Here is a 27691-nt window from a genome sequence, read left to right as displayed (position 1 = left end):
CTGCTAATTGTCAGCAAACAGTTTGGTTTTGATTTTAATATTTAATAATACATGACATATTTGTCCGCCTGTATGTATGTTTTGCAACTTCATATCATAATGACATCTCCATTGCTGACCATTACAATTAGCTCCATGAGCGCACACCTCTATCGCGGCACATAAACGTTTAACATCAATAAATTTTGGCTTCATTTCATGCAACTCGAACTCAGTTTTTTGTATTTTTTCTTTTGTGTATATTGTGTAGAACCATCCGGGATCGACCGATCGCCGGACATTGGTATAACTATATATTGTTCATATGTATCTTGTATATGTGTACGTATGAATGTGTATATCGTATGCTACGTGCTAACACAAGCGCGCGCCGGTCCAGAAAGGGAAAGCCGAGCCGCCTCTCATTGTGTTTTAATATCTAAAAAAAATTGTAAGTTGCTTAAAATATGTTTGGAGCAAAATGCAATACTCATATGGATACAATTGGAAACATTTGTAGATTTTTGATTTGGAAAATGCATTGCTTATACAGTATATGTGGTTGTTCGTTAGACTTAAAACTTAGGTTTATAGAGCTGAATGCGGTTAGAGAATGTATATAGTATTAGTAAAGATCGTTGATCGTAGAGAAGACTTGGTTCCGTCTATTGAGCAAATGGGATTAGTTCACAATCAGCTTAAGCTAGATTCACATGCAATTCAAACGTTAATATCGTAAAACTCGTGTGCAGATTGTTTCAATATCATGGCCAACTCTCTTTCTCTCTTCAGGGTGAGTGTGTAATGAGTCATGACTGGATGAGTGAGTGCATCATCGTCATCCAATGGTAGTTTCACTTTCTTTCTTCCGCTCGCTTTGGGGGCACGCAGGCCCCTAATATTTGGTTACTTGGTTAGTCGGTAGTCATAAATTAATATTCCATTACGTGTGTTTGTATAAATCTTATAAAAAGAACAAAATGCTTAGCCGCCGGCTGAACGGCTGAAAAAATGGCCGCAAGATGTACGTGGGTATAACAAAAATGAATTGGGAACTGCGGCCAGGGATGGACTGATAGGATTGTTTCTGGTTGGACTCTTATTCTGGACTTATTTCGGCTCCTCTACTTTCTAGCCCCGCCAGCCGAGCCGTTGTTATTGCTCCGGCTATTGTTGTTGTTATTTGCACTGCGGAACGGTATCGAGGCACGCTGATCCTCCATGCGACCGCTCTGCACCTTCATGATCAGCGAGAAGAAGTCCTCGTCGGGCACTGTGGCTCCGCGTCCCGTCTGTCCGCGTGCCGCACCACCCACAGCTGCATCTGGAGCCTGTGGCTGCGGTGCTTCCGCCTCTGCATCCATGGTAACATTAGGGCGTGGCAACTCCGAGCGCTGCTCCTCTAGCCGCGAGCCCTGGCAACGCATCAGCATGTCCAGGAAGGCGTCGTCCGGCTGCTGAGTGGTAGTGGCACTCCTTGCCAGCGGAGGATGCGCGTGTCCATGACCGATGGCCGCAGCATTGGCCGTCGTTGGCGACTTTAGGCCGGGCAGGTTGGTAGGGTCCACGAACAGCGAGTTCTGCTGCACGAGCGGCTTGCGAGTAGCGCCAGTGGCCACCGCCGGAGCTCCAGCTTGGTTTATCTTGATCGAACAGCGTTGGTCGTCCATCCGCTTCGACTGCGAACGGGAGAGCATCTCAAAGAAGTCGTCATCTTTGGCTTTGTTGGTGGCTTGCGCCCGGTTCTTCTCCTCCTGCAGGCGCTTGCCATCTGGCGTAATCTTGATCAGATCCAATTGCTCCATGCTCTGGCGACGAACACGCACCTAAAAGGTATCAATTAAAATAATGAAAAATATGTTTATGAATCTGTTGAGTTCCTGCTTTCTCTTTTACAGTTGGCCGCCGTGCTTTATGGTCTTCTGTCTAAATATTTATTCTACGGTTTGTTGCTAATCACCGCAAACAGCGGGGGTTATAAACAAAAAGCATGCAAGTTTCCTCTATCCAAAAATAGGGAAAGGGAAAATGTATACAGTCCAAAGAAATAATATCTAATCTAGGGTAAAGGCAACCTATGACCTGACAACTTAACGAGTACTCACCATCCTTCCTTGTGAGTTTTCCGAGCCATCCGACTGATGACCGCTGGCCGAATGATCCGAGGCACTCGAACGCGCCTCCTCCTCGGTGGGCGAGGGCTCCGACTCTGGCATTCCAAGTAGCTTACGCAGATCCGAGATGTTCACCCTGGCCGTGCTCTCGCCGACGGGATCGTGCAACTCCTTAGCTAGCTGCAGGTGCTGTTCCGCATAGCGGAGCGCTCGCTCGTGTCCACCTGTGGCAGAGTGGGCATTGCCAAGTGACCAGCAAGCCCGTGCCTCGCCAATGCGATCTCCAAGCTCCTGGGCAATGGCCAAATGTCGATTATGATACTCAATGGCCGTGTTGAACTCGTGCAGCAGCGTATAGGTATTGCCCAGGCTGTAGCAGCTCTGTGCTTCTACCTCGCGCTCTCCCAGTTCCATGGCTAGGGCCAGGGTGCGCTTGTAGTGCTCGGCTGCGTCCTCGAATTGCCCGAGAAAGATGTGCGAGTTTCCCAGGTTGCTGTTGGCACGCCTTTCGGCTGCTCGGTCTCCGAATTCTCTGGCAATGCGAAGCCTCTCCTGGTGATGCTCAATAGCTGCCTGGAAGTCGCCCAGGAGGTAGTATGTGTTACCCAAGTTGCCACACGCCCTGCCCTGGGCTCCACGATCACCTAGGTCACGCATCAGCTTAAGGTTCTCCTGGTAAAATTCCACGGCGCGAGTCAGAGCCTCTTTCACATCGTCGCCGAACTTGCCCGGGTTCCGCTGTCCCAGATGCTTGCCCTTGGCGTGATACACATTACCCAGATTGTACAGAGCCCGTCCCTCGGAGAGGCGGTCACCCAACTGGCGAGCGAGGGTCAGGTGGCGCTCACAACAGATAGCTGCCTCGTCGAAGCGACCCATCACCTTGAGCGTGTTGCCCAAGTTGCCCGATGACTTGGCCTCGCCCAGACGGTCGTTCATGCTCTTGGCCAGTGTGAGATCGTGCTTGTGGTACTGCATTGCCTTGTTGTAGTCGCCCAGGTAAAAGTAGGCGTTGCCCAGCTGAGAGTAGATAGCGGACAGGGTGCGCAGATCCTCTGTGCCCGCCTGGATAGCTGCTTGGAAGAAGGCAACGCCTGCCCGGCAGTCTCCGGCCTTGCAGAGTCTCTCGCCTTCGAGGGCCAGCTCCAGGCACATGCTGGATCCTCCGTCTGAACCCTGCTGCGAGTTGCCGTCGTGGGAACCGCCACCGCCTCCGGCTCCTAGGCCCAAGCTGGACACATTCTCCGCGGACGCGGACAGCGAGGACATTCTGCTGCGCCTCAGTCTCGCCTTTTTGTCGCAATGCTCCGCCTGCTGCAGGTGATGCTGCTCTGAAAACTGGGAGTTGTCCACTTTGCGACGCTGTCTCCGGGTACCTCTGTAGAGTTTCGGTTGGTTTTTTTAACTTCTGGAACACGGTGTGGCGATCTGGTGCGTTGTGGCAGGTGAAATTTTAGATTAATGGCTCTTTTGTACCGTTTTTCGTTATCAATTAGTCATAAATACAATAATTGCTTATAGTTTTTGTACAAAGAACGATACTATCGATAGTACCGAGTTTTCGCTATCACAACATTGAAAATATCAAATAGGCCAACTATCGATAATTTCCCGGGTGGAAACCAGAACACTTACACAATTATTACTAAAAACAGCTAGTCAAATAATATTATGAGCATATCCTACAGCGCAAATTTATCAACCGCCTAAATAAACATTAATCTGCGTCAGCATAATAAGCGACTTGAGTGTGACCAGCTACCTTCGAGAATAAAATACTAAAAGTATCGCATGTGACACCACAAAAACTATCAGAATATCGATAGGCGTAACAATTGCCATCATTAAAGATGGCGTCACTTCTACTCTGAACGATTTTCTTGTTGCCGAAAAAAGTCAAATTTCTCGCATAAAACTCAACCGCCGGCCGCCAAATTCGATCGAAAAGTCCACGTTCTCCACCGCGGCGCGATTATATGGTGAAATTGTGGCAGTGCGTGCGCGAAATACGCAGGAAACAGCAGCGAATCGGGTGTACCAAACCGAACCAGAATTTGAGGTGTGTGTGCGTTGCGTCGCTTTTTTTGTGTGCTCGCCTTCGTTGCAGCCAGCAGTGCAGAGGAAACATTATGCTAAATTTACATCAAGTCAGCAGGATAATAAACCAGGCGGAAGGGCATAAAGGAGAATTGTGCGAGTGGGTGCCATACAGAGAGAGTGAGCGAGAGGGCGACAGGCCGATGACGATAGCCACTGTTTGGTTATCGCCCTCGATATAGGAAAAAATAGCGGTATGACCGTGGTGCGGACCATTGGATATCTTACCTGTGATGTGACCATTTGGGAGAGAGCGTAGCGGAGAGAGTGACGCGCAACAACAGCTTGCGGTGAGTGCCCAAACTCACCACGCTCTCACCCAGAAATCTGGCACAGTGGTATCGAAATTTAAGCAAAATGAGTAATCGTGATAGTGACTAGGCCAGACACTTGGGTGTGAAATTGTGACACTGTGCGCCAGTATTAACTCTCTCTCTCTCTCGATAACAACAATAACAATAAGCCAAATACTTTCAAGTACTGCTCATTTCTCAGCTTTTGCTGTGTGCGCGCTCTCACGTACCTATAGTATATACACATGTGGGGGAGAGAAAGAGAGAGCGAGCCGAAAGGCAAGAGAGAGAGCGACGAATGAAAAAAATATCGCCACATTTGCCGTATGCCGCCTTCGTCGTCGGTGCAAAAGATATAGAAATCTTTTATATACACACTCCTGATATAGAACGCAGTCCGCTTTATCGGTCGGTCTCTAAAATATTCTGCAAGCACGAAACAAAAGCAAAACCTCAAATTGAAATCCGAAAAAGCGCAGCTAAATAAGCCGAGCACCGAATCGAGGCTGTTTTTCGTGGCGATTATTATTCGAATGCAAATTTTTCAAGTGCGCAGTAAGCGGCTAAAACCCAGACGCAATTCGGTGTTCCCAAAGTTTTAATAAATAAATAAATATGTAATTACACACTCACACATGCGTACGGTGGCTACAATTGAGATTCGTTTGGATTTCGTATGAGCATATATATTTTTTACTTATATTATTTTTAGAATATCGATTTTGTTGCCCGCTGTCTGCCTGTGTGTGTGTGTATGTGCGTGCGAGTGTGTGTTTGTGTCTCTCTCGCACCAAGGAGTGTGCGTTTGTGTGAGTGTGTGTTTGAAACATACATATTTATGATAAGTGTGTGTGTCAAGCAGTAAAATGTGTTAAGAATTATGTTCATATAGACACAAGTTACCTAATCTTACTGCAAAAAACGAAAAGAAAGGAATCAACAAACCGAAGTGAAGCGAAAGAAAGAGCAAAGGCAAAGAGCCCCATCAAAACAGCTGCGCTCTCTCACCTTCCACTCTTCCTTACCATTCCGCCATTCTTCCATTCTACCGTTTTCCCATTCTGTCATTCTCCCATTCGGCTACCCACACACACACACCTCGCGCACGGGCTTTTGCTTAAAATCCGCTGCTGCTTTGTGTTTTATTTATTTTTTTATTTGCTTCGACACCGCATTTACATGTGTTGACCCCACTTGGACCCCTCCATCCCCTCTCTCCGCCCGGCCGCGCGATGCGTTTTGCAAAAAATTCTCTCGTGAACTACAGTTTTAATTCAATTATGTCAAACGCTATACACACATCCACAGTGCAACCGAACACAGCAGCTGAAAGCTAAAAAAGCATCTTCAATCTCCGTACTCCGTGACGTAGGCAAATAAGAGAGCACAACTAAGGAGAAGCAGAGAAATCAAGCAACTGAGTAACCAAGAAACTGAGACACAGAAACTAAGAAACTGAGAAATCGAGAAACGCGAACTGCAAAAGGTATGCCAAGACCAACGGAAGTTGGCCCACAACAAATTCAAATCGAATCGCAACCATTTTGGGCCAAAGCTCGCTCTATTTCCGTTCAATGTTTTAACCCTTTAAGTGCCCATGGTACATTAAATACCAATTATCACATTTAAGAAACCAAATTAAATATGTGCAAATTAGATTATTTAGTTCGTTGCGAATAACATTATCAGTGAATCGAGAAATTGAGTCTAATGTAAGAGTTAATAATGGCCTGAAGGTTTGCAAAAATAATTGTTGCTTCGCTTAGTTAGGGTTTGAATCAAAAGGTTAAATAGATACCCAGATACCCAGATATTTCATATTAATTTAAAATATTTAAAGTTAAATTTTAGACCTAATTTATTTCCCAGTATTTTATATGTTCTAAAAACCAATTTAATTTCCCAAAACGCCAAATTTAATGTATGCATGGGGTTAAGCTCTATCCAACCGAAAGTCAGACAAAGAACTGGTTCTAATTGATTGAGTGATTGCTGGGCAGCAGGGGGGAAGGGGAAGGGGAGAACCTGCTCGGCAAATTAACAAGTTCCAATTGATATATACGTGTGGGGACACACACGAAATTCGTCGAGCCTACTCGAAATTAGCATAAATGTGTCAAAATGGTAAATGGTAAATCATTTCGGAGGCTCTCTCGCACCTGTCAGCCAGGTGACAAGGCCCTTGCAATGCTAAAATTAAGTCATAATCCGTACTTGATATATCGTCGGACAGATCAGTTTAATTACAGTAATCCATAGGGCAACCAGCACGCCCAGCAGAGAGTTGCCAAATTGAACGTGACTTGTGAGCAATTAAGTTTATTTTGTTTTTTTTTTCGTCTTAGTGCAGAAGAAAACAAAATCACACTCGTATAGCACTCTTCGTTCGACGTTTGTATTCCAGTTTTCTACCTGCGATCGATTCCCCCTACGAGCTTTTCGCTTTTTGTCCGAGCGGGTTTGTCACCTGCCATTAACTGCTTCGCATGTGTGTGTGATACACTACTGGCCCAGTCTGCTTCTTTGGACTTTACTTGACTTTGACGTCACGGTTGTTTAAAAATAAGGATTGTACTTGACAAAACAACCATTGAAATGTGTTTGAGACAGAAGCTAAAAGCTCCTGAAATAAGGAAAATACCGCAAAGCATTGTACAACAGGGCCCCCTGTTAATTAATCATCATAAACTTTTAAAATGTTTAATTTTTATAATAGCAAGAACTTGTTAGTGAGTTAAACCCAAACCAAAAGTTGATCTATAACCTTAAATGTCATTGTATTTCTGAAATTTAAAAGTTTTGTTTGCGTTTTCTTTATATAAAGTTAGTGTTTTCTTTGATTATTTGAATTTTGCTCAGTTTATCTTGAATTGTAGATACAGTTTGAAACCGATTATCTCGGAGGATTTAATTTTCTCTAGTATTTTAACGAGTATTAACCAAGACAGGCCAACCCAAATGAGTGTCGTGCCAGCATGTGTGTATGAGCAACAATTTGTGCGGTCACTGGAGTTTTCACTGTGAAGGAGAATGTAATGTGCCTGCTGCCATAAAATGCCTTCACATACATATGAAGCTCACTCTGCATTCTCTATCTATAGTAGTCCCCCCGTATCGGGTGAAAGACGAGCTCTATTATAAAATTACTATGTCTCTGGGGCTGTCCCCTCCCTTCGGGACGACCTGCTTTGCGTCTGTTCACCTTTTTGACGCACATTCTCCCCGCGGTTGTTGTTAATTTCGCTGCAGCTTTAACTTTTCTGCCCGACCGCAGAAGTTAAAGAGCGTGCTCAGAGTCAATTTGCCTGCTGTAAGTTGACTCTTTCTCCGCCGATTTTCCTCTGTCAGTTGAAGCTTGGTAACCTCTTAATGACCACAAACACACTCACTCGCTTGTGTACATTTCTGGCTGTCTGTTTTGACATAACTGACCTCACTTTCAGTCGCTTTATGTGTGCGCGGTGTGTGTGGTGTTGTGTTTTCCCCTTCCATTTTCACCCCTCGTTATGTACAAATTGTTATTGCTGGGCTATACCTGTCTCTCTGAAACAGTTTCCCTAATTTCACACTGAGAAAATTGCTAGGAATCGTGGAACTTAACACTCAAACACATTTATGTTTTTCATCTTTGTATCTATGTTTTGTGGTTTGAATTACATTTCTTTTTGAATTGGTTTATTCCTGTGCAGTTCTAGATACTCTTTGTTCCCTTTTGGATTTTATATGTTCGCTTTCATTCCCCTGGATGCTCTAAAAATAAAGCCCGCACACACATATTTCTTTCAACTCTATCCAAGTTGAATTGATTTACTCTAGGCTCTGGTGTAAACAAAACCATAAAAACAGCAGCCATCTTCGGTGAATGGTATTGTATCGAATTCCGGTAGTAGAAGTATGTGTAGAACGTAAAGTTTTTGTGAAATTCTCCACAAATTGATTGCAATGGAACTCCTTTTTTTTATATACTGTTTACCCACCCTCTCAACTCCCCTTGTGGGATTTTCAGTCCAGGATTTCGTGTTTGACTTGAAAATATTTTCGTTATTTGCAATGGCCAGCTTGCCTCAAGCAAAACTACAGTCTGGTCGAAGCTTTTTGTTTGATTGTTTGTTCTATTGGCAATTGAGGATTTCATTGCAAGGGACACAAATCAATTTTATTTGTACAATTTACGAAGCCAGCGCCGGGTTTGAATAGAATAAAAGAAACCTGCAGTATTCCAGAGTAAACATATTTCGCACACAGCCAATTAACAACCGTCTGAGTGGAGGGCAAAATGTTTCTCTCATTATAATTAGATGATTGCCCTCACTTTTCTGTCTGTCTGTCTGTCTGTCTAGGCAGACGAAACGCTTACTGGGCCGAGCCCCAGATTTTTGCCTTTGTTTTGGAAAATGTTTGCATTTTTTTCTTCGCACGGCTTGCTAACGAGAGGAGCAATCAGCTGTGTAGATGTCAGAAATGAGAAAAACGCCGCGAAATGAAACGATAAAAAAGTCAATTAGAAACACTAGGACTGGAATGCCTCAGTTAAAGGGTACAAGCTGATCAAAAATTTGCTTCTGTTTCATTGATCAATGATTTATTACCATGTTTAACACAGACATTCAAAGAATTCTTGTTGCCAATTTTCATACATATATTTTACTTATTATTTTTAAAGAAGAAATCTCTCCGAGTATTGATTTATTTTTAAAAAGAATACTAATTAATCACTTGACGTAGGTTAACTTTTTATTTAACTTCCAGGGTTCTTATAATTATATATTGTTTCCTTCACTTCCTTATCATATTCATAGTTAGTGATGTCATTTGCCAAATTTTCAGCTGTATATTGCATTAGTCCTCGTTGAATGAACCATTTATATTGCACCAAATAAACTGCCAATTTTAATCAGCTTAAAAATGAGTCAATGTTCGAGGTTCGGAAGTGAGTGTATGAGTGTGTATGAGTGTATTTGGGTCTGCAAAGAAGAAATCCATTAGGAAAAACTACATTCATTTGGCTGCTGTCTAGCAGTCTTTAGAAATATTTTCACATTTTATGTCAAACATTTTCGTTTTTCATTCTCTCTAGCCTTTCCTTTGCTTTTCTCTCTCTCGGACTTTCTTATGCTTTTATTTTTTTGCCGCAATTAATGACGTTTTTCACCGCACTGATATATATTTAGACTTGGGGGGAAATTCGGTGCCAGTGAAAAATCTTTTCGCTGATATTTTTACAACCTGGCAGAAAGGCCGGGGTGACGGCGGGGAGGCATTAAATAAATTTCCGTTTTGGCCATATTCCATTTGCAGTGCAATTCAACTTGGAAGCGAAGGAAATTTATTTTCGAAAATATTCTTAATTCAATTTGCGTGTATTTATAGCAAGGAATGGGGGGAAATTCTTCAGCTGGGATGAAATCATGAAAATTTGACCTTGAGCCCGGATAAGTACTTAGGTTCATTCGTTTATCCAGAGCAAACAGAAGTTCTCTGTTATGGTCAAAGTGGCGTCATGGACAAAATCAATAAACAGCACTCAAGGCAGGCGACAGCTGCAGCAAATTAAACAAAATCGCACTGCACAATTAATAATTAACACTTGTATGGGCGAGCGGCGGCGTAAGTGCACACAAGAACAAAAAATAAGTAAGGCATTTGGAAGAAGAATACCTCGTTTTTTTTTTAGGTGGCAAGACTCTCGTATCTTATCTCTTTCACCCTGAGATACATTTTCCCGTCTTTTGTTTTTACAGTGTGCCTGTGTGTTTATGCGACATTTTGATTAGGTGGCAGACACGCCCACACACACACACACTTTCTGCTACCTGCTTATCACAGCTCAAATCGCTTAATTAAAAAAGCACAAAACGAAAAAGTAAAGGCGGAAAAAAATATATAAAAAATAAAAGCCTGAGAGAGGTGTGAGCAAAAAAACAGGGAAGCGCTTTTCAATAGAAATTTTCCATGCTCTGGCATTGAATTTGCAGTGAGTGGCATATATATTCCACAAAGTAGCACATACGTAAATCTAAATACTTTGTATAGTTTCTATATATACACCAACGGTCAAGATAAAAGAACTAAAGATAAGGACATTTATATAGGAATGTTCAAAAACAAGACTTGAAAGTCTAAAAATATTCTTATCAGCCTTTTTATTTTAATTAACTTTCAAAGCACATGCAAACATTAAATATGTTCTTGTATATACAATTAAATTGTTAAATATTATTGCAAATTCCTGTTTTATTTACCTGACCCTGACTGTTGCTAGAGAAATACCTCCGTAGGTGGTGACGCTATAGGCTTGGGGTATATTTCATTGAACTGAACGGCGTCTGGCGCTTGTTTCACAACAAAATTTGCATTCTTTCAGCCTTATGTTTCATCTCTCTTGGTGTGTGTTGTATGTGTGTTTCTTCTTTTTTTTAATTAGTCAAAGGCTGTCGCATTCGCAGTGTGTCTTGGTCTTAATTATTTAATTAAATTGAGGAAACTGTTGTGACTGCTGCTGTTGTGTCTCAGCTCGGTGTCTCTTTGTGTTTCTCCTCTCTCGCTGTGTGTTTGCGCTTAGCTGGGCCTGTTTTCATGTTTAACGATTTCGTCATATGGTTTTGTTGCTCTTGACTGCTTTGGGGGGCCCCCCATTTAATAACAATATAGTACGTAGAGCCCAACCTGCAACCAAAGCAGCAATTCCCCTTCCCGAAAACTCATAACACTTGTCGCTGATGCAATTAGTTGTGGGTTTTTGTGTACATTGTCAACTAATTTCGTGGCACTTTCTCTTTGTCGCATTGGCTGGCTCTTGACAGCAATAGGTTAAATTATGTCTTACATAAAAAACAGAAGCACACATGCCAAGCAGGTCTAGAAGTTATGACAGATGTGGTAATCAAATTAAAAGTAAGAGCTTAAGGATAAGAAATCCCAGTCTGGAGTCTTAAAAATGATGATTATTAAGATGTTAATTTGGTGATAATTTCTTCAAACTGGTTCTGGGTGATAACAAACTTATTTTAATTACTGGCATTCCTAAGGAATAATGATTTAAAGTTCTTTGAACTGATAAGTAAAGCTTTAAGATTCCAAATTTGATATGGCTTTATTGAGAGTTTTGCCAAGCAAAGCATTTTGAACTTTAATGCAGTTATCAAAATACTTTAGAATGTTATGTGACGGAGAATAAACTTGAACTGATACCTAAAGTTCCATGAACCCGTCTAAGAATAACGTAATTTCTTACCAATCTACGAGTCAATTTTTTTTTTTTGCCTTAGTAGTTTATCCTTGAATTTGTTAATGGCTTATACGTAAAATACACATTTTTATGGGTACTTGTAATTTCGTGGAAATTGCCGAGTTAATACCAAACCCTATATTAATTCCACTTCAAGGTAATTCAAGGAAACTTACTTTGCTATTCATACTCTACCAAGAACTATTCCTGTTGGCCCACTTACAAAAGTCTTACTTTCCCAGAACCTTTTATAGAGCTCCTTTCACTTAATAACATTAAGCGGAATATGACAGTTGCAAGTCTCTGTTGCAGTTGCATGTCTTTTCCGCTAGTCCCTTTGAAAATGCATTGCACAAAAACGTGTGTGCGCAACCCAACCCCCACGCCTTCGATTAATAATTGTTCATTGCGCAAATGGAAAAATGTGTTACTTCTCCTCGGAACCCATCGTCCAGAAAGAGCATGCTGACGCAGTACCCTCTACAGTTGGTGTCCAAAAATAGAAGTATAAAGTCGAGTCTATTTTTGTGACCCATAAATGCTGGTTGTGCCCCCACCTTGTGCTTTTCCTGCGGCTTTTCCTTTCTGGTTGTGTCAATGTCGCATTGCGTGAGCCGGTTTCATTTGAACTTTGGGTGAGAAAAGGTGAGGTGCGATGGCGCCTCTTTTTATTGAAATTATTTAGCTTGTGGTGGGAAATTCGCGGTCAGCCAGCAGCTAAGCGGGGCTATCAATAAATTGAATCATGCTTGCCAATTGGAATTAATAAATGCATTAGCCAGTCAGCTTGTTAACGTCAGTATGTGTGGCCTTCAACGTGGCTTAATACTATAAACTCTGGCCTGGAATATTGTGTGTGTGCGATAAGGAAAGCTCCGGGTCTCATTCATGCCGATGCATCTGTCGGATGCATTTCGCTCTGAGCTGAGCTTTATTAGCTGACATTTGCACAACGAAACCCTTTTTGGGCAAAGCTCTCCCCCTGCTCCGCCTCCTCATTGCCTCATCTCTTGTGCACGCATTCGAAGTTCACCCTCTCTTTCTCTTTCTAACTATCTATGCAGCTGTCTCTCTCTTCCTCCCTCCCTATCTGTATCTGTAGCTAATGCTGTGTTTTTTTTTTGCTGGACTGGCAAACATCAATCGATAGTTTGGCTTGCCATTGTTTGCCACTCAGCAGTCAGTCAGCTGCAACTTTTCCAATCGAGTTTCTCTAACTTTGTCTTGTGCCTTCGGGGGGCAGTTTTCTAATTTAATTTATTACTCTCTCCCTACCTCCCCCACCCCCCTGGATCATTCATCATTCGCTTGTTAAGTGCCTTGAATGTTTAATAACGCTTTACATGCTCGCTAACACAAGTTGCCCAGATTTACGCAGTTACTATTTTCCCAAAGTGACCCAATTCCCTTGGAAATTTTTCTCTAATTTTGTTAGCTCTGGTCAAAAAACAGGGAAAACCCGTGTGTGTGTGTGTGTGTATGTATATCCTGCGCAGAGTAAACCAAAACAAATAAAAAATGCAACCCAGAGAAATGTCGAGTGGCAGGTTCTTTCATTCTTCCCCGAAAGACCGAGGAGCACCAGCAGCATCCGAGCCGAAGTAGTACATTCCCAAACCCGCGATGCTGACCACCCACTCCTGACATTTACAATGTGTTCTCTTCCTTTTGGTGGTTTAGCACTGCGGGGAAAACCCCTACATGAAGTGTCAATATTTATGTTTTTTTGTTTTGTTTTTCTGTAAATAAAACTTTAAAAATTTGAGTATGTTAGTTGGGAAACTCTTTCTATTCTTATAAAATAAAGAAGTGAAAAATTGTGAATTTGCATTCACTTCTTTGACCTAATATCTCAATGCCTTTGGTTAGCTTAGTAAGAAATTCTTTTAAATTAGATACAAAACTGACAAATGTATCCTCCCATTAATGATAATCCTTTTCTCGCAGTGTGTGGGACTGGTGATGATGCTCGTGGCTGCCTTGAGGGCGCACGCTGGGCGACCCAAGTGCTTACATTGTGCAAACTTTCGCTTCTTCTGCAGCTGATGCTGCTGCTGATGCTGCTGCTGATGCTGCTGCTGCTGCTGATGCTGTTGTTGTTCGCTCCGCAGCTGCTGTTGCTGATGGGGCCGGGGCATGAAATCTTATAAAACTTATTGTTCCATTTCCTTTCACTTTATGTAAATTAAACAGTGCATTATTCTTGCATATGCACGGATGGGTAGAAGGACGATGACGAGTAGTGGGTGCCAGAGGAGGATTTCCATGCAGATATTTGCATTTTGCACTTGGCACATGTGCCAAGTTCTGTCCCCTGGATTTCCCAGCCCAGCTCTGTGTTGCGTCGGAAAAGCTGTTGCACATGTAAACTCGTTTCGCGTTGATTTGATTGATTCCATGATATCAATATCGGGGGACAGCACAGGACAGTTGTGTGTACATTCCCTGTGATAAGGTCAAGGTTTTTGCCTCCACCCTTGGATGTTTTTACAGAAAGTGCGCAATGGGAATTCCGAGGAAGCACCAATTTGTGTTTATTGCTTTTATTTTATGGGAAATATTCGATTTTCCAGTTATAAACTCTCTCTTATAAGAGTTCTTCTGCTTCATCCCGTGCATTGTTGGAACCGCCCACAGACTCTGACTTTCCTCGATGATTACCGACAGAAATCAATTTCATGCTGGCAGCGTTGGTGATTTCCCAAGTACTTGTACTTGTACGTGTACACGCAACATAACGCAGTTTATAATTTTGCCACTAAACTCTGTGGAGCCGCCGAATGCATGCCAGTAATTTGATGCATTCGCCGCTTTTCCATCTCTCGCATTTTCACTGTCATGCCTTGCTGGAGACGAGGCGGTGGTGATGATGGAAGATTCTCACCGACCATGAACTCGTCTCTGCTGTGCTGCACAAAAGGATTTCAAGTGTGTGTACATGAGTAGGTGTGTGCGTCTGTGTGTGTATGAGAGGAGGGCGCCGTTTACTGCGTAGTTTTTCCACAATTTTTCCAGCTTGAAGCCCTCCTGTACAGCCCCTGCCTGATTCCTTGGACACGTTTCAAGTACGCGTCAAAAAAGAAAAACGAAAAACAGTGCGCAATATTTTCACACTAAAGAAGAGGCATGTGAAGAGGGGGGGAAATTCTGCTTATCATCGTGTCGCTTTGCATTACATAAACCCCAAACTAGCGGCCATAAACACCTCAAAACTAAAAGAAATCATTCAAACAAACAAAACTATATATTTAGGGAAAAATAAAAAGAAAATCAAGCCTTAATCAGCTACTCAATGGGGAAGTACAAAATAGAATGTATAAATGCAAAAGTCATAAAAATTGTTTGTATTTCCCCCTTAACAAACTGTACCACTAATTTTCAATTTTATTGCACTTCTAATTATAAACAATCATTTACGAAAGCTAAAACTTTAAAGCATTCTGAATGTTTGAAAACAAAACAAATTGTGGGGTTTTCATAGTAATGAATCTTCCCAAAAAGCCCTAAATAAATCAAAGTAAATTGTGGGTAAATACTTTGATATGCGTTTATAATCTGCCATGTTAGTACCTTAATAATGGAGAAAATGCGGAAGCAAATTAAAGTTAATAGCACAATTCCTATATAATCTTACCAATTAGGTTTCAAAATAATAACAAACTAATCTCTGATAATGAATCTGTTGATAGTGCCCACAGATAGGCATACTTTTCGAGTAAACGATTATTATTTGTTGTGACTCACATTAAGTACTTTAAGTGGGGGGAAATTACAACACTTTTAAGCAACAAACAATATGTAAACTTGCAATGCAAAAAGAAATGAAAACTTTGAGGAAACTTGGCATTGGGCGAAAGTTTAATGCCAGTTTTTTGGCTAACAAAACGAGCTCCAATGCTGCTCTGCTCTCTTTCTCTGTTGCCCTCAAACATTTTATTCGTAGCTTATTGATTATGGCTGGAAAACCAATAGACATGCGTCAAAAAATATACTATTGGTGGAGAAGGCAATGCCAAGAGCTGGCGGCTAGAAAAGATGGATCCCAAGTGGGTGGGGAAAATAATTTTCACAACTGGTGAGGGCGACGACGCTTAGTCATTAGATGACCAAAACGATGACTGTGTTTTAGCTATTGGGCGGCAAAAATCTTATAAATGCCAGCAGAAAAACAAAAACCAAACACAAAGCAAAGTAAAACTAAGTGTGACAGTCTGTAGAATCCGGGGGGGAAAATCGTATTGGAATATCAGGAGGAGCAGGCGGGCGGACTTGTCTCATTATTTTTGTGAGCGGCTGCTTTGGCTATTTGTTATTATATATGCTGGGGAATTTCGCCCTGTCGAGTAAATAATGTCATAAGGTCACACGCACAAACATACACACACACACACATTAAAGGGGGGAACCCCTCTACCGGTGGGGAGGAGGCCTAATGGTCAGCAGGCATTGTTGTTGTTTTCGGTCATTTGTCTTGGGACGTTTTGGGCTGGGCCGGACCGGGCTGGGTTCGTATAGAGCCCCCGTTGATGGTTTTATATAAAATAGCATAATAAATGGCCAGCCCAGGCGCAGGCCTCTAGATTCGCTATCGTTCCCATATTAAATGTCACCGTGGGGTTGACTTGACGTTGTTTACTCGATGGTGTACCCGCCCACAGTGAAGGTGATTGAAGCAAATTAAACCAAAAGCCAAGCAAAAAAAAGAGAGAAAACAAGTAAGGGAAAATTCAATTATTAACTGGACAACGCGTTGAAGAGCGCTGACCACGAATGCAGAAAATAAAAGGCCGTCAGAGGCAGCTGTGCAAACTTTTCACTCTCCACTCGCAGACACACACACACACCGCCCGCTCTCTGTCGCTCTCCAAGCGATTCGATGAGTTCCGGCTGGCCAACACACACACACACACAACACACACACACACATGCGTATTCTGGTTTGCCCAGCCACTGAGAGAAAACTTCACCAAATATTTAAATAACAAGGGAAAATATATAAAGAATGTTGTAGATCCAACAGTTCAACATTTCTTCGGGCTTTTATTGTAAATTTTTACGAAATATTGTATTTAAAAACTAATTAGACTTGATTTTTCTCCAAGTGCATAGACACCCACGCGTCTCGATTTCCATTTCCACAGGCAGGCGGAAAGGCAGGCAGCTGGGCCAAGCGAGTTGATCGCATTTACCTGTTTGTCACTCATACGCCGTGTGGTCCCCGTCCGTTTCTGGCTCTTTTTTTGTTTCTGCTCTCTGGATGCATGTGGGTGTTCCGCCGGCGAAATGTGTGTGACATGTTAAACATGTTTTGCTTTGGAATCGACTGTGGGCCGCCGCATCGGTTTGACTTGCATTTGTGCAAATTTGTGTGCCAGTGTCTAACTGGAATATAGTGAACGAGTTCCTCCACAATGTCCTCGAAGTGAACACAGTGTGTGCTTGTTGTTGCCACTCATGTGTGTGTGCTGTGAGTGTGTGTGTGTGTGTGTGTGTGGCATTTTTCCTGATTTGAATTGAATTGAAGTTCAAGCCAGGCCCAGGTTTGGTTGATTTCTCTTCTTCCTAGCAAAACACAAGCCATGCAAATGAATGAGTTTCTCCCTCGCTCATGGGCGCACTGGTGTCCTTTATTTGGCTTCATTTCCGTTCAAGATGACAGCGCCATCTAGTTTCCGGTCAATGGCTCGCCTTGATTTAATTCAAGCAAATGGGGAATTTAATTTAACAGAAAAACCTCCTTGTAATGGCCACATTGTGGGCTCTTCTGCGGCTATGAACATAAGGCTTTGGCCAAGGGAAAGTTGGTCTAACGAGAATGGGTTTATAATTGGGTAAATTCTGCAAAAAAAGTATCAATTAGATCTTTGAAAACCACTTTAAATTTGATTTAACATGTAAATGATTTAGTTTCCAGTGTTGCCACCAAAGTGCCTCTCTCTTTTTATCAGCTCTCTGTTATCTGGTGACAAAGAAATCACAGTCAGAGCCATTATCTCCACGCACACAAGCACAGGGACTCACCTGCAAAGCCCCAACGATTAGATAGATACACCTGAATGTTTCATTTTATCGTATTCGGGGGCTCTTTTCCCTCGTTCCTTTCACTTCGCTGTCAATTTTTGAATTATTTTCGCCTATAAAACCTATCTATCTAACCTTCCCTGTTTGCTTGCAGTGCATGTGATGCCAAATATCCATAAAAAACAATAAGAAAACAACCAGCAACAGCGAAGGTCGACGAGACGAGGACTATGTGAATGCAGCAATCAAAAGTTAGCCAGCCAGCAGCACTCCTCTCTCTCTCTCTCGGTGAACCAAATTGATGTGCCATTCAGGAGCAGCTGAAGCAGGAGCAGCAGCAGCGCCAGCAGAAGCGGAGACAGAGGATCAGAATCTGAATCAGAATCAGAGCAACGCAGAAGCTAAGCGAGAGTATTATCAAGAGTAAGGCGCATCGCAAATGCAACAATCCCTCCAGTAAACAATACAAAAACAAAATAAAACTAAAACCAACACAAGAAGCGACGAAAGCGGATAGCTGAACAGCAACAACACAGCAGCAGAGGCAGAAGCAGGTGAGTTTTGGGTGTGGATGAGTGGGTCTGATGAAGTCACCTAGCTAATTGCTTGTCCCACTTTACTATTCCAGTGTACATACAACTGTAACGAATTTAAACCAAATCCAGGCAGCTAAACAACTTCACGCCCAAGGGACCCCGTTTGATAGATGCCAAGATAAGTCGTTACCGCTTTGACACCGCCATCACCATTACACAGCAACAGAAGCTGCTCCAGCTACTCCAGCAACAGCAGAAGGAGAACGCTCCCAAAGGCAAGAAAAAGTACAAGCAAAAGTTGCAGTTGCAGCAGCAGCAGTTGCAGTTGGTGATTGGCCAGGAATTACACCCGGAATCAGACGCAGAAACAGGAGCAGAGCTGTTGGGATTAACCAGGAGTGACGAAAACAACTGCAAGACGCCAAACTCAACCGCAAAAGTCGCCAACATAACACATAAAATTTTCGGTTGGCTACGCAAATCACGCAACAAACGGCCAGTCGAGATCCTCAACAGCGATTTCGGCGAAGACGGCGACGAGGGCGTTGGCGAGGGCAGAGGCCAAGGCGCAGGTGAGGGTGGAGGAGCAGCTGCTGCTGCCGGTGCCGGTGCAGCCGATCAATTTTCAGTGGCAAGCGTTAGGAACAAAGCCGGCAAGCTGAATACCACACAGACAGCCACGGAGACCGCCATCGATTCAAACGAACCCAAATCTGAAAAGATGTCATCGGGCACGTTTGTGGATCGAATCGACCCGTTTGCCAAACGTTCGCTCAAGAAGAAGGGTAAAAAGAGTCAAGGTTCCTCGCGCTACAGAAATTCTCAGGATGTTGAGCTGCAGCAATTGCCGCCGTTAAAAGGTATATTTGAAAATCTGTTAATTTAGTGCTCAGTAAATTCTAACAATTTCTATCTACTTTGCTCCAATAGCTGATTGCTCCAGCCTAGAACAGGAGGAGCTGTTTATACGGAAGCTGCGCCAGTGTTGCGTTTCCTTTGACTTTATGGATCCCGTCACGGATTTAAAGGGCAAGGAGATCAAGCGGGCCGCACTCAATGACCTATCCACCTATATAACACATGGGCGCGGTGTGCTTACGGAACCGGTCTATCCGGAAATAATTCGCATGGTAAATATCGCCTCTATCCCTCGCAATACATTCATATTATTGTCAGTTTACTCGCAAATATTGCAATAATGAATTTACAACTCATCTCACTAAAAAACACCTTGTCTTTCCTCTACCAGATATCATGCAACCTATTTCGCACGTTGCCGCCCAGTGAGAATCCCGATTTCGATCCCGAGGAAGATGATCCAACTTTGGAGGCGTCTTGGCCACACCTCCAGCTGGTCTACGAGGTCTTCTTGCGTTTCCTGGAGTCACAGGACTTCCAGGCAACCATCGGCAAACGGGTGATTGATCAAAAGTTTGTCTTGCAGGTGAGTGTCTACTTTTGTGCCAAAAAAAAAACAGGTTTATTGAAACGGATTTCTGTTCTTTAGCTTTTGGAGCTCTTCGATTCGGAGGATCCGCGAGAGCGGGACTTTCTGAAGACGGTGTTGCATCGCATCTACGGAAAGTTCCTGGGACTGCGAGCCTTTATTCGAAAACAGATCAACAACATATTCTTGCGATTCATTTACGAGACGGAGCACTTTAATGGAGTCGGTGAGCTTTTGGAAATTCTCGGCAGGTATGTCACAATTGGGTCTATTCTTTTGTCCGTTATAATTAGTTATTTCCTCCTATCAGTATCATCAACGGATTCGCTTTGCCCCTGAAGGCCGAACACAAGCAGTTTTTGGTCAAGGTCCTGTTGCCGCTACACAAAGTCAAATGCCTGTCGCTCTATCACGCTCAGCTGGCGTATTGCATTGTACAATTCCTAGAGAAGGATCCATTCCTTACCGAGCCTGTGGTGCGTGGGCTTCTCAAGTTCTGGCCCAAGACGTGTTCCCAAAAGGAGGTCATGTTCCTGGGTGAAATTGAGGAGATACTCGACGTGATCGATCCGCCGCAGTTTGCCAAGATCCAGGAGCCGTTGTTCCGCCAGATTGCCAAATGCGTGTCAAGTCCACATTTTCAAGTGAGTCCCACAAGCAATAGCCTTTTCTATTTTGTTGTTATAATCCAAATCTTATCGGATTTCTTCCCTTTAGGTTGCTGAGCGCGCACTCTATCTGTGGAACAATGAGTATGCCATGTCGCTCATCGAGGAGAACAACGCGGTCATCATGCCCATTATGTTCCCGGCCCTGTACCGCATCAGCAAGGAGCACTGGAATCAAACCATTGTGGCACTCGTCTACAACGTATTGAAGACGTTTATGGAGATGAATTCGAAGCTGTTTGACGAGTTGACTTCCAGCTATAAGGCGGAGCGGCAAAAGTGAGTGAGGCTGCCAAAGTTTAAAACGAACTAACCAAATTCTTGCCTTTTCAGAGAGAAAAAGCGTGAGCGCGACCGCGAAGAGCTGTGGAAGAAGCTGCACGAACTCGAATCCAATCGTTCTACTGGGCGCTCCGCTGGCGGCAGCGCTGCGACATCGAATAGCGCAGTCCCTGCGGCGTCAACGTCCCTGCAGCCACCTAGCTCCGCCGGTCTGAACTCTCATCAGCAGCAGTCGAATAGCAGCAGCAGCGGCAGCCTGTCCAGCGGCGGAGCCGGCGGCGACAATAATCCTGCGACCACAAATGCGAAAATCAAACAGGAGGTCAAGGCGGAGAACTAAGCAAGCAGGCAACGCGAGGCGCGCTGGAAACTAATAATAAAAACAAAACCAACATCAGTAGGAGCGTAAAGCTAACGCGCTATCCGATAACCGTAAATGGCAGAGACAACAACAACAGCAGAAGCAAGCATCTAAAGGAGAAAGAAATATAGTTATACTAAAACAAACACACACACACACATATGCTAAACTTTAAACCAGAACATATAAAACTAAAATGTATACTCGATTGACAAGACACCAACCAAGCTGACCCACTATCGGACGGGACGGGAGGCTTGGGCGGCTGTCAAAGGAGGTAGAACCGAAATCTGGAGCGGGAGCTGAATCAGATCCCTGTCCGTGGGCGCGGGTGTGTGTTTGTGTGCGTGTAGGAAGCTTGAGTGCGGCATTAAAGAAATCTTTATAAATGTACAAGATACAACCAATATAAGCAGAAATTTACGCGCACCCACACACACACACGCATACACTCACACACACATGCAGACACGTATAAATATATATTAAAACAAAAAAGAAGAAAAGAATAATTATTAATTACGTTTAAGCGAACACAAGTTGAATAAAGAGAAATCATGTTAGTAAGTGAAGAAAAGAGCAAGCGAACGATGAAAACTATAACTGAGGATCGAGGATTGTTGAAGCGCATTGAATATTATTAACTAAACATATTGCTAACTAGATCCTAGCATAGATCAGCCATCCAAAACACACACACACACACGCACACCACCCACTCACTTGCAAAACATACTTGCGTTCTCATTCGAAATGTGTAAAATAGTTGCATCCTCGGAATTTTTGTTTGCTCCATAGAACGGCGTGTCTTAGTCCCCGATTTCCCCACTGAATTGTATATAAAATATATCAAGAACTGTGCTCCCCCCCCCCAAAAAAAAAAAACTATCCGGAATTAAACTTTGTTACTTAGCTTTAAGTGTTGCACACTCCGTCAAGACTTCTCGAAACATAAATTCCAACAATTCCCGGGCAGCTGCACGACTCCGAATCGGTTAGTAACGAAAGCCAAGTTTTAGTACGTTGTTTGAAGTTGCGCTAAACGGGCTAAGGTAGACACACAGGCAGCCGGCAGATTTATACACGAATAAGAATACAACTAAATACCATACCATAATGTAACGCTGATCTATCTAAATGTATGTATATCAACAATATGCCCCCACAGCTGGGGAATAGGCGCATGCGCAGTAATCGAGATGTACTAAGCATACAATAAAACAAAAATATATATATATTGAGAGCATTGTAAAAAGGCCAGGCTAGAGAAACCAACCAACCGAGAATATAGAATATAGAATATGGTTTTCGAAAAATTCAGCTAGCGAAACATTTCCAGAGACTATCTAAAAATATCCTTTGCATTGAAGAATATCTCAGGGGAAGCGGTCCGAAGTGTTTGAGTCCTAAATAGTTTGCAAATTCCCTTCTAATTATTCTCGATATTTAATTAAATTAATTTATTTTCTATGCCTATACTTTTGTAATCTTCATGGAAATGCGCACAATTGTCATTATTCGATTATTTTGTCATTGTAAATAATATGTAGCTAAGATGAAAGAGGGGGAATCAACTTTTTGGACCGCTTCCTCACTCATTCACACTCACACAACACACACTACACACTCACTTAGATGCACTCATAGTAAGGAGATATATATAAAATTTATATATGAAGTATACTATGCATGTTTGTTCATTCAACTCTCACGACAACGCCCATTACAAAGTATAGAAGCATGCATTATAGGAGCCAACTAGGAGCAGAGATAGAGGTATGAGAGGACAAGAAGGTCGACTATCCACTAATGAATGTCTCTCATTAGGCGATACCGTAAAAGTTCATATAATATTAATGATAATTGTGTCTGTGAATCGTGAGTTATTATACACATATATTGCAAACAAAATGAAGAGAAAAAAAGCGAAAAAAAAAACTACAAAAAGAAGAAAATCTAATGGAAACAAGCGTAAAAGTTAGCGTTATTATTAAATATGTTTGTAAAACAATGTCAACAACAATATGCGTAAAGAGAGAGAACCGTTTAAAGAGCATCCACTAGAGAGTCATCATCGGCTAAACGAGAGATATATTGCGAAAAAAAAAAAACAAAAACATAAAAAATTTAACAAACCTATGACTAAATACTAAGCAACGTGTGTAAGAAAGTTTTGCATCTTTATATTAGCGTGTAATTAAACGAGAAAAATAGCTAAACAAAAGCCCAAGCAACTGCAACTAGAGCCCACGATGATCACCTCCATTAAATAGAAGTAAAGCGATCAGAGCATTAAGCTCCTCCAGAAGAACACCAGGAAACAGGACTATAGAACCCAAATACCAACCCCCTTTGTTACGATACCCATCTCTTGACTCACCCAACTAGCAGCAGATCGATCCATAGTCCTCGAATAGCGCACCCATCTCTAGTTAACGTTTATGTTCGCATAGGATGCCAATCAAAGTAATACAAAAAATAAATGCAAATGTAAAAACAAAGCCAGAAATCAAGCAAGCAAACTAAATAGGAATGTTGACAAAGGGAGGAATGCCTAATAAACAAATGAATAAATAAATATGTAAGACAAGTGGTTTAACGATTAAAGTATCTCTCTTCATTGTTTTATTATCCTTTCCTTTTTTTCTTTTTAATCCATTTCTGTTGCACTCTGAGTTAACCTGTTAAGTCCGCTTTCAACTTACACATATATATGGTAACTTTAACTATAGTTTCTATTATTGTATTTATATGTATAAACAAATCGAGCATGTTAAATGTAGCTGCTGCTTAGAGCCGGCTGAGCGGAGATGAAGAAGTATAAGCAAAAGCAAACTCGTTAAGTACTTTTAGAGACGAAACCTTGTACTAAAAAATAAAGTCGCATTAACAACGTTGCAAAAACAAAAACAAAACAAAAAAGTTAAGAAACAAATGGAAAAAAATATATAAAAATTAAATGGAAAAACAAACAATAAGAGCAAAAATAGTTAAAGCGCTTAAACAATATAAATACTATGGATACTAACAATGGAAGGAGAGGGAGAAGCAAAAAGGATCAGAGGGAAGAGGATAAATATATATGTGAATTATGTATTTTCTTATGTTCTAGACTTGTAAAAAAAACAACCTATCGTATATATGAAACACGCTATTATTACGTATGACTTCTTGAGTTCTTGTTCTTTAGGACGACGGTGTGTGCGAGGATTTCAATGGTTTTCTTTGGGTTGATGGCACACACTGCACTACACTCGCCCGCCCACAACACACTCACTGAGACACACTAGACTCACACACATCCACAACCACACACTCACTCACTCACACACGACTAAACAAAATCTTATGCTGAGAGTAAATATAAAGAGTAAATTATAATTACACAAAACATAAATGGGAATAAATATATATATAGGTATATACATACATATATATAAAAAGTATATATACATGAGCATCAGAAGAAAACAAAGGTTTAGTTGATTGCTTCGACAGCAAGTATGCGAAAAAAGAAAAAATAAAAATTAAAACAAAAACCAGAAACTAAAAGCATGGCAGCAGAAAATGATTTGAAATTGCAAAGGCGCAGAAGAAAACAAATATTTAGCTGCAAGCAGAATTAACCAAAAATGAATAAAAACCAAGTAAAACATTGAAAAAAAAAGAAAACACACACACAAAAACTGAATGGATGAGTATGAGCAAACGGAGAGAAAAGAAGCAAAGAGATCAATCAACAATAAAAAATTAATAAATAAAAAATAAAATATAAAACTGGTTTCATTTTTGTATTAAAAACACCAAACAAGGTACGTATTTTAAGCACTATTTTTTTTTTTAAACTATTGCTCTTTTATATTTTTAGGAATAATATTTATTTATAAACTATTAACTTTTACATCTTTAGGAATAGAATCTTTGGTTGAAAATATCTATGGCTAAATCTGGAACATTAATACTTAAGGATAATTAAATATTACAAAAAACATAATAATTCGTCAGTTAAAAATAGGCAATACAAATAACTTGAGGTAAAAAATAGACCTAGACTTAGCAAAAACTATTGGCAATATTAAATACAATATTTAATGCCAATTTTATCAACAAATCAAGGTTTACAAATCTAATAACTAGGCTATAAAAGGTTTAATTTCAATTGGGAAACGTGTTATTTAATCTGCATACCAAATATAATTTTTAAAAATATTAAAAATTTTAACAATGTAACCCCTTTTTTTTGTTTGAAAAAATCGAAACAAAATTTTTCAAATTTATATTCTGACCGGCCATGGCTAGATTGATCCAGCTTTTGATGCTGATCAAGAATATATATGATATATAGGGTCGGAAAAGACTCATTCACTGATTTGCAAGCTTCTGAATAAAATAATACCTATAAAAATGCTAATTTAGCATAATTAATCTTTCTAGAAATAAAACAACAATTTGTTATTGCATATTTTAGCACTCAGCTTTTGTTAGCAAAAAAGCTAAGAACGCAGCGAGCTTTGCTACAACGCCACAAAAGCTTTGGCGTTGCAGTTGGTTCGCTGCCGTCGTCAGGTGCAGTCGGAAAAGTCGCGAGAAAAATCAATTTTGAAAATTCCACCCTCGTTGACTAACTATTCCGTGATCCTCCATGAAGTGGGAGAACTATTGCGACTTTGTGGCCGGATGCTTCGGTGGTGAGTGGAAAGCTCCAGCTTGGGATGGGTTCCGGGAGCATCCCATATTCGGTCTTGTCTAGGAATGACGCAATGCCAAAGCCAGATGATGATGAGCCACTTGTTGAGAGGAACAGCCCCAGCGGCCAATGGGCGCCACGGTCAAGTTCATGAGCGGCGGCGCCCCTGATCCCCAAGGCGTGTATTTCGGTGCCGCCAGCGAATTTTTTGGCAAGCAGCATGCATCGTCGGCGATTCAACATAAATTTTTTAATTAACTTATTTATGTACAATATTTTGATTTGATTATAGGTGCCTGTGGGGTGCTGGTGGCCCATCCCCTAGACACGATCAAGGTATGGCAGCAAGCCTCCAACTCCTCCGTCATGACTGCCGTCCATCAGATCTACAGCAGGAACAATGGGGTAAGTTAGGAAAGAGGGTTACGTCTGATCAGAGTATGAAAAATCAAAATATCTGAAAAATACAATATCCTAATGAGCCTTCATGCTAAACTAAAATTTGAAAAGAGCTTTTGACAGATTTAAACAGCGGGTTTGTTGATCCTCTGACTAGATGTAGTCCTTGAAAGCTTCGGCTAGATGGAGATATTTGGTTTAATCGCCTTAAAGATCAACGGCTTTTACAGGGGCATGTTCTTCCCATTCATCTCGACGGGCGCCATCAATTCGCTGCTCTTTGGCATCTATGGTAACCATCTGCGCCAGCTGAGGAAGGTTTGCCATAGTGACTACCAGCGGGAGCAGCTGGAATACCACAACATGTTCATGGCTGGATCAGTGGCGGGATTTGTCCAATCCTTCATAGCTTGTCCCATGGAGCTGATCAAGGTCCGCCTGCAGACTGCTTGTTGTGGGTTTGCCATTAGATTTTTCTCCCAGAACTTGTAGCTAATGTTTCAAACTCATTCGCAGATTACAATGACTATCTGTATGGGCAGCGGAGGACAGCCTTTGGCACTTTCAAAAGGATACTCAAGACTGACGGCATCTCCGGTCTATACCGCGGTCTGCTGCCCATGATGTGTCGGTGAGTGTTTCCCTATTAAAAATGAAGATTTTTGTGACCGCTGTGATCTTTTACTTGGCAGTGACGTTTTGCCTTATGGAATCTATATGCTGGCCTACCGCCAGAGCGTTGACTATCTGGACGGACGGGATTTTGTGCGGCGGCGACGCAGCCAGACGGACGGAGCCAGTATTAATCTGCTGGTGACCACTCTGGCCGGTGCCTGGGCGGGAGTCATCTCGTGGGTATGCGTCATTCCGTTCGACGTGGTGAAGACTTTGATGCAAGCGGATGAGAACCACAAATTCCGGGGCATCTTTCACTGCGTGAAGGTGAACTACAGGGCCTACGGTTGGCGGAGTATCTTCCGAGGCAGCTGGATGCTGGTGGCGCGGGCGATTCCCTTCAATGCCGCCACTTTCCTGGGCTACGAGTACGCCCTGGAATGGTGCCAGCGGTGGAATGGCACCTACGTATGACCCAAGGCCAGATCTGCCGGGGACTAAGAGCTTTAACTAGTTTGTATGCTGTGACCATTGATATCTACTAAAAATGAGTGTGATTGAACTTTAATATACTACTTACGCTTTTTGCTATATTGTACATATAATAATACCAGTCACAGCTTTCGCTGATTTTAATAAAAATTTTACAATTGTGATACTTAAAGGCACCACTAAATTATAAAGGCGATAAAAAGAACTAAAAAATACAAGTTTTAAAATGCACAAATAAAATGTAAGGATTACCCATCCAAAAACACATAAAACAATTGTATAAAAATAGTCACTTTATGAATACTGTTTACAATTTAAACCTTTTTTATTAAAGAACCATGGTATAAAACTGGCAAATAAAAAAATGGAACCTTAAAATTGTTATTAATTGAATTGTATTGCAGTAAATCTTCATAATCATTAGTTGTTTGCTTTTGATTTAAAAACTTGTTCGCAATATTTGAAAGTTTTG

At 41.8% G+C, this 27691-nt stretch overlaps 3 protein-coding genes across 26 annotated transcripts; 2 read left to right on the top strand and 1 right to left on the bottom strand.

Moving 5' to 3' along the window:
- Positions 1–7: 7 nt before the first annotated feature.
- pins (G-protein-signaling modulator pins) lies at positions 8–4013 on the bottom strand. The gene is made up of 2 exons (XM_020944141.2): positions 2085–4013; positions 8–1805 (listed from the first exon to the last, which is right to left on the bottom strand). The coding sequence occupies exons 1-2, from the start codon at positions 3360–3362 to the stop codon at positions 1104–1106; spliced, it is 1980 nt and encodes a 659-aa protein (XP_020799800.2). The 5' UTR covers positions 3363–4013; the 3' UTR covers positions 8–1103.
- On the top strand, positions 3904–24803 carry wdb (serine/threonine-protein phosphatase regulatory subunit widerborst). 23 transcript variants are annotated; one of them, XM_086836937.1, is made up of 11 exons: positions 4784–4891; positions 5196–5292; positions 5792–5969; positions 17887–18286; positions 18361–19128; positions 19199–19398; positions 19518–19712; positions 19776–19966; positions 20026–20359; positions 20433–20662; positions 20717–24803. In XM_086836937.1, exons 5-11 carry the CDS (start codon positions 18990–18992, stop codon positions 21003–21005), a joined length of 1578 nt encoding a protein of 525 aa, XP_086693063.1. In that variant the 5' UTR covers positions 4784–4891; positions 5196–5292; positions 5792–5969; positions 17887–18286; positions 18361–18989; the 3' UTR covers positions 21006–24803. The 23 variants fall into 23 exon arrangements, with proteins under 23 accessions (XP_020799802.1, XP_020799804.1, XP_086693061.1 ...); XM_086836936.1 differs by having other exon boundaries at positions 5196–5455; XM_086836933.1 differs by having other exon boundaries at positions 4799–5100.
- A 754-nt stretch (positions 24804–25557) lies between these two features.
- Positions 25558–27597, top strand: LOC110177367 (methylated amino-acid transporter SLC25A45). 2 transcript variants are annotated; one of them, XM_020944059.2, is made up of 5 exons: positions 25558–25714; positions 26006–26118; positions 26326–26566; positions 26629–26743; positions 26805–27597. In XM_020944059.2, exons 1-5 carry the CDS (start codon positions 25669–25671, stop codon positions 27199–27201), a joined length of 912 nt encoding a protein of 303 aa, XP_020799718.2. In that variant the 5' UTR covers positions 25558–25668; the 3' UTR covers positions 27202–27597. The 2 variants fall into 2 exon arrangements, with proteins under 2 accessions (XP_020799718.2, XP_020799719.2); XM_020944060.2 differs by having other exon boundaries at positions 25568–25714; positions 26343–26566.
- The last annotated feature ends 94 nt before the right edge of the window (positions 27598–27691 follow it).

Source organism: Drosophila serrata, unplaced genomic scaffold, assembly GCF_035046125.1.
Source record: "Drosophila serrata isolate PLE 108 unplaced genomic scaffold, ASM3504612v1 contig_295, whole genome shotgun sequence".
Taxonomy (NCBI): Eukaryota; Metazoa; Arthropoda; class Insecta; order Diptera; family Drosophilidae; genus Drosophila; species Drosophila serrata.
This window is presented reverse-complemented; position numbering and strand designations above follow the sequence as displayed.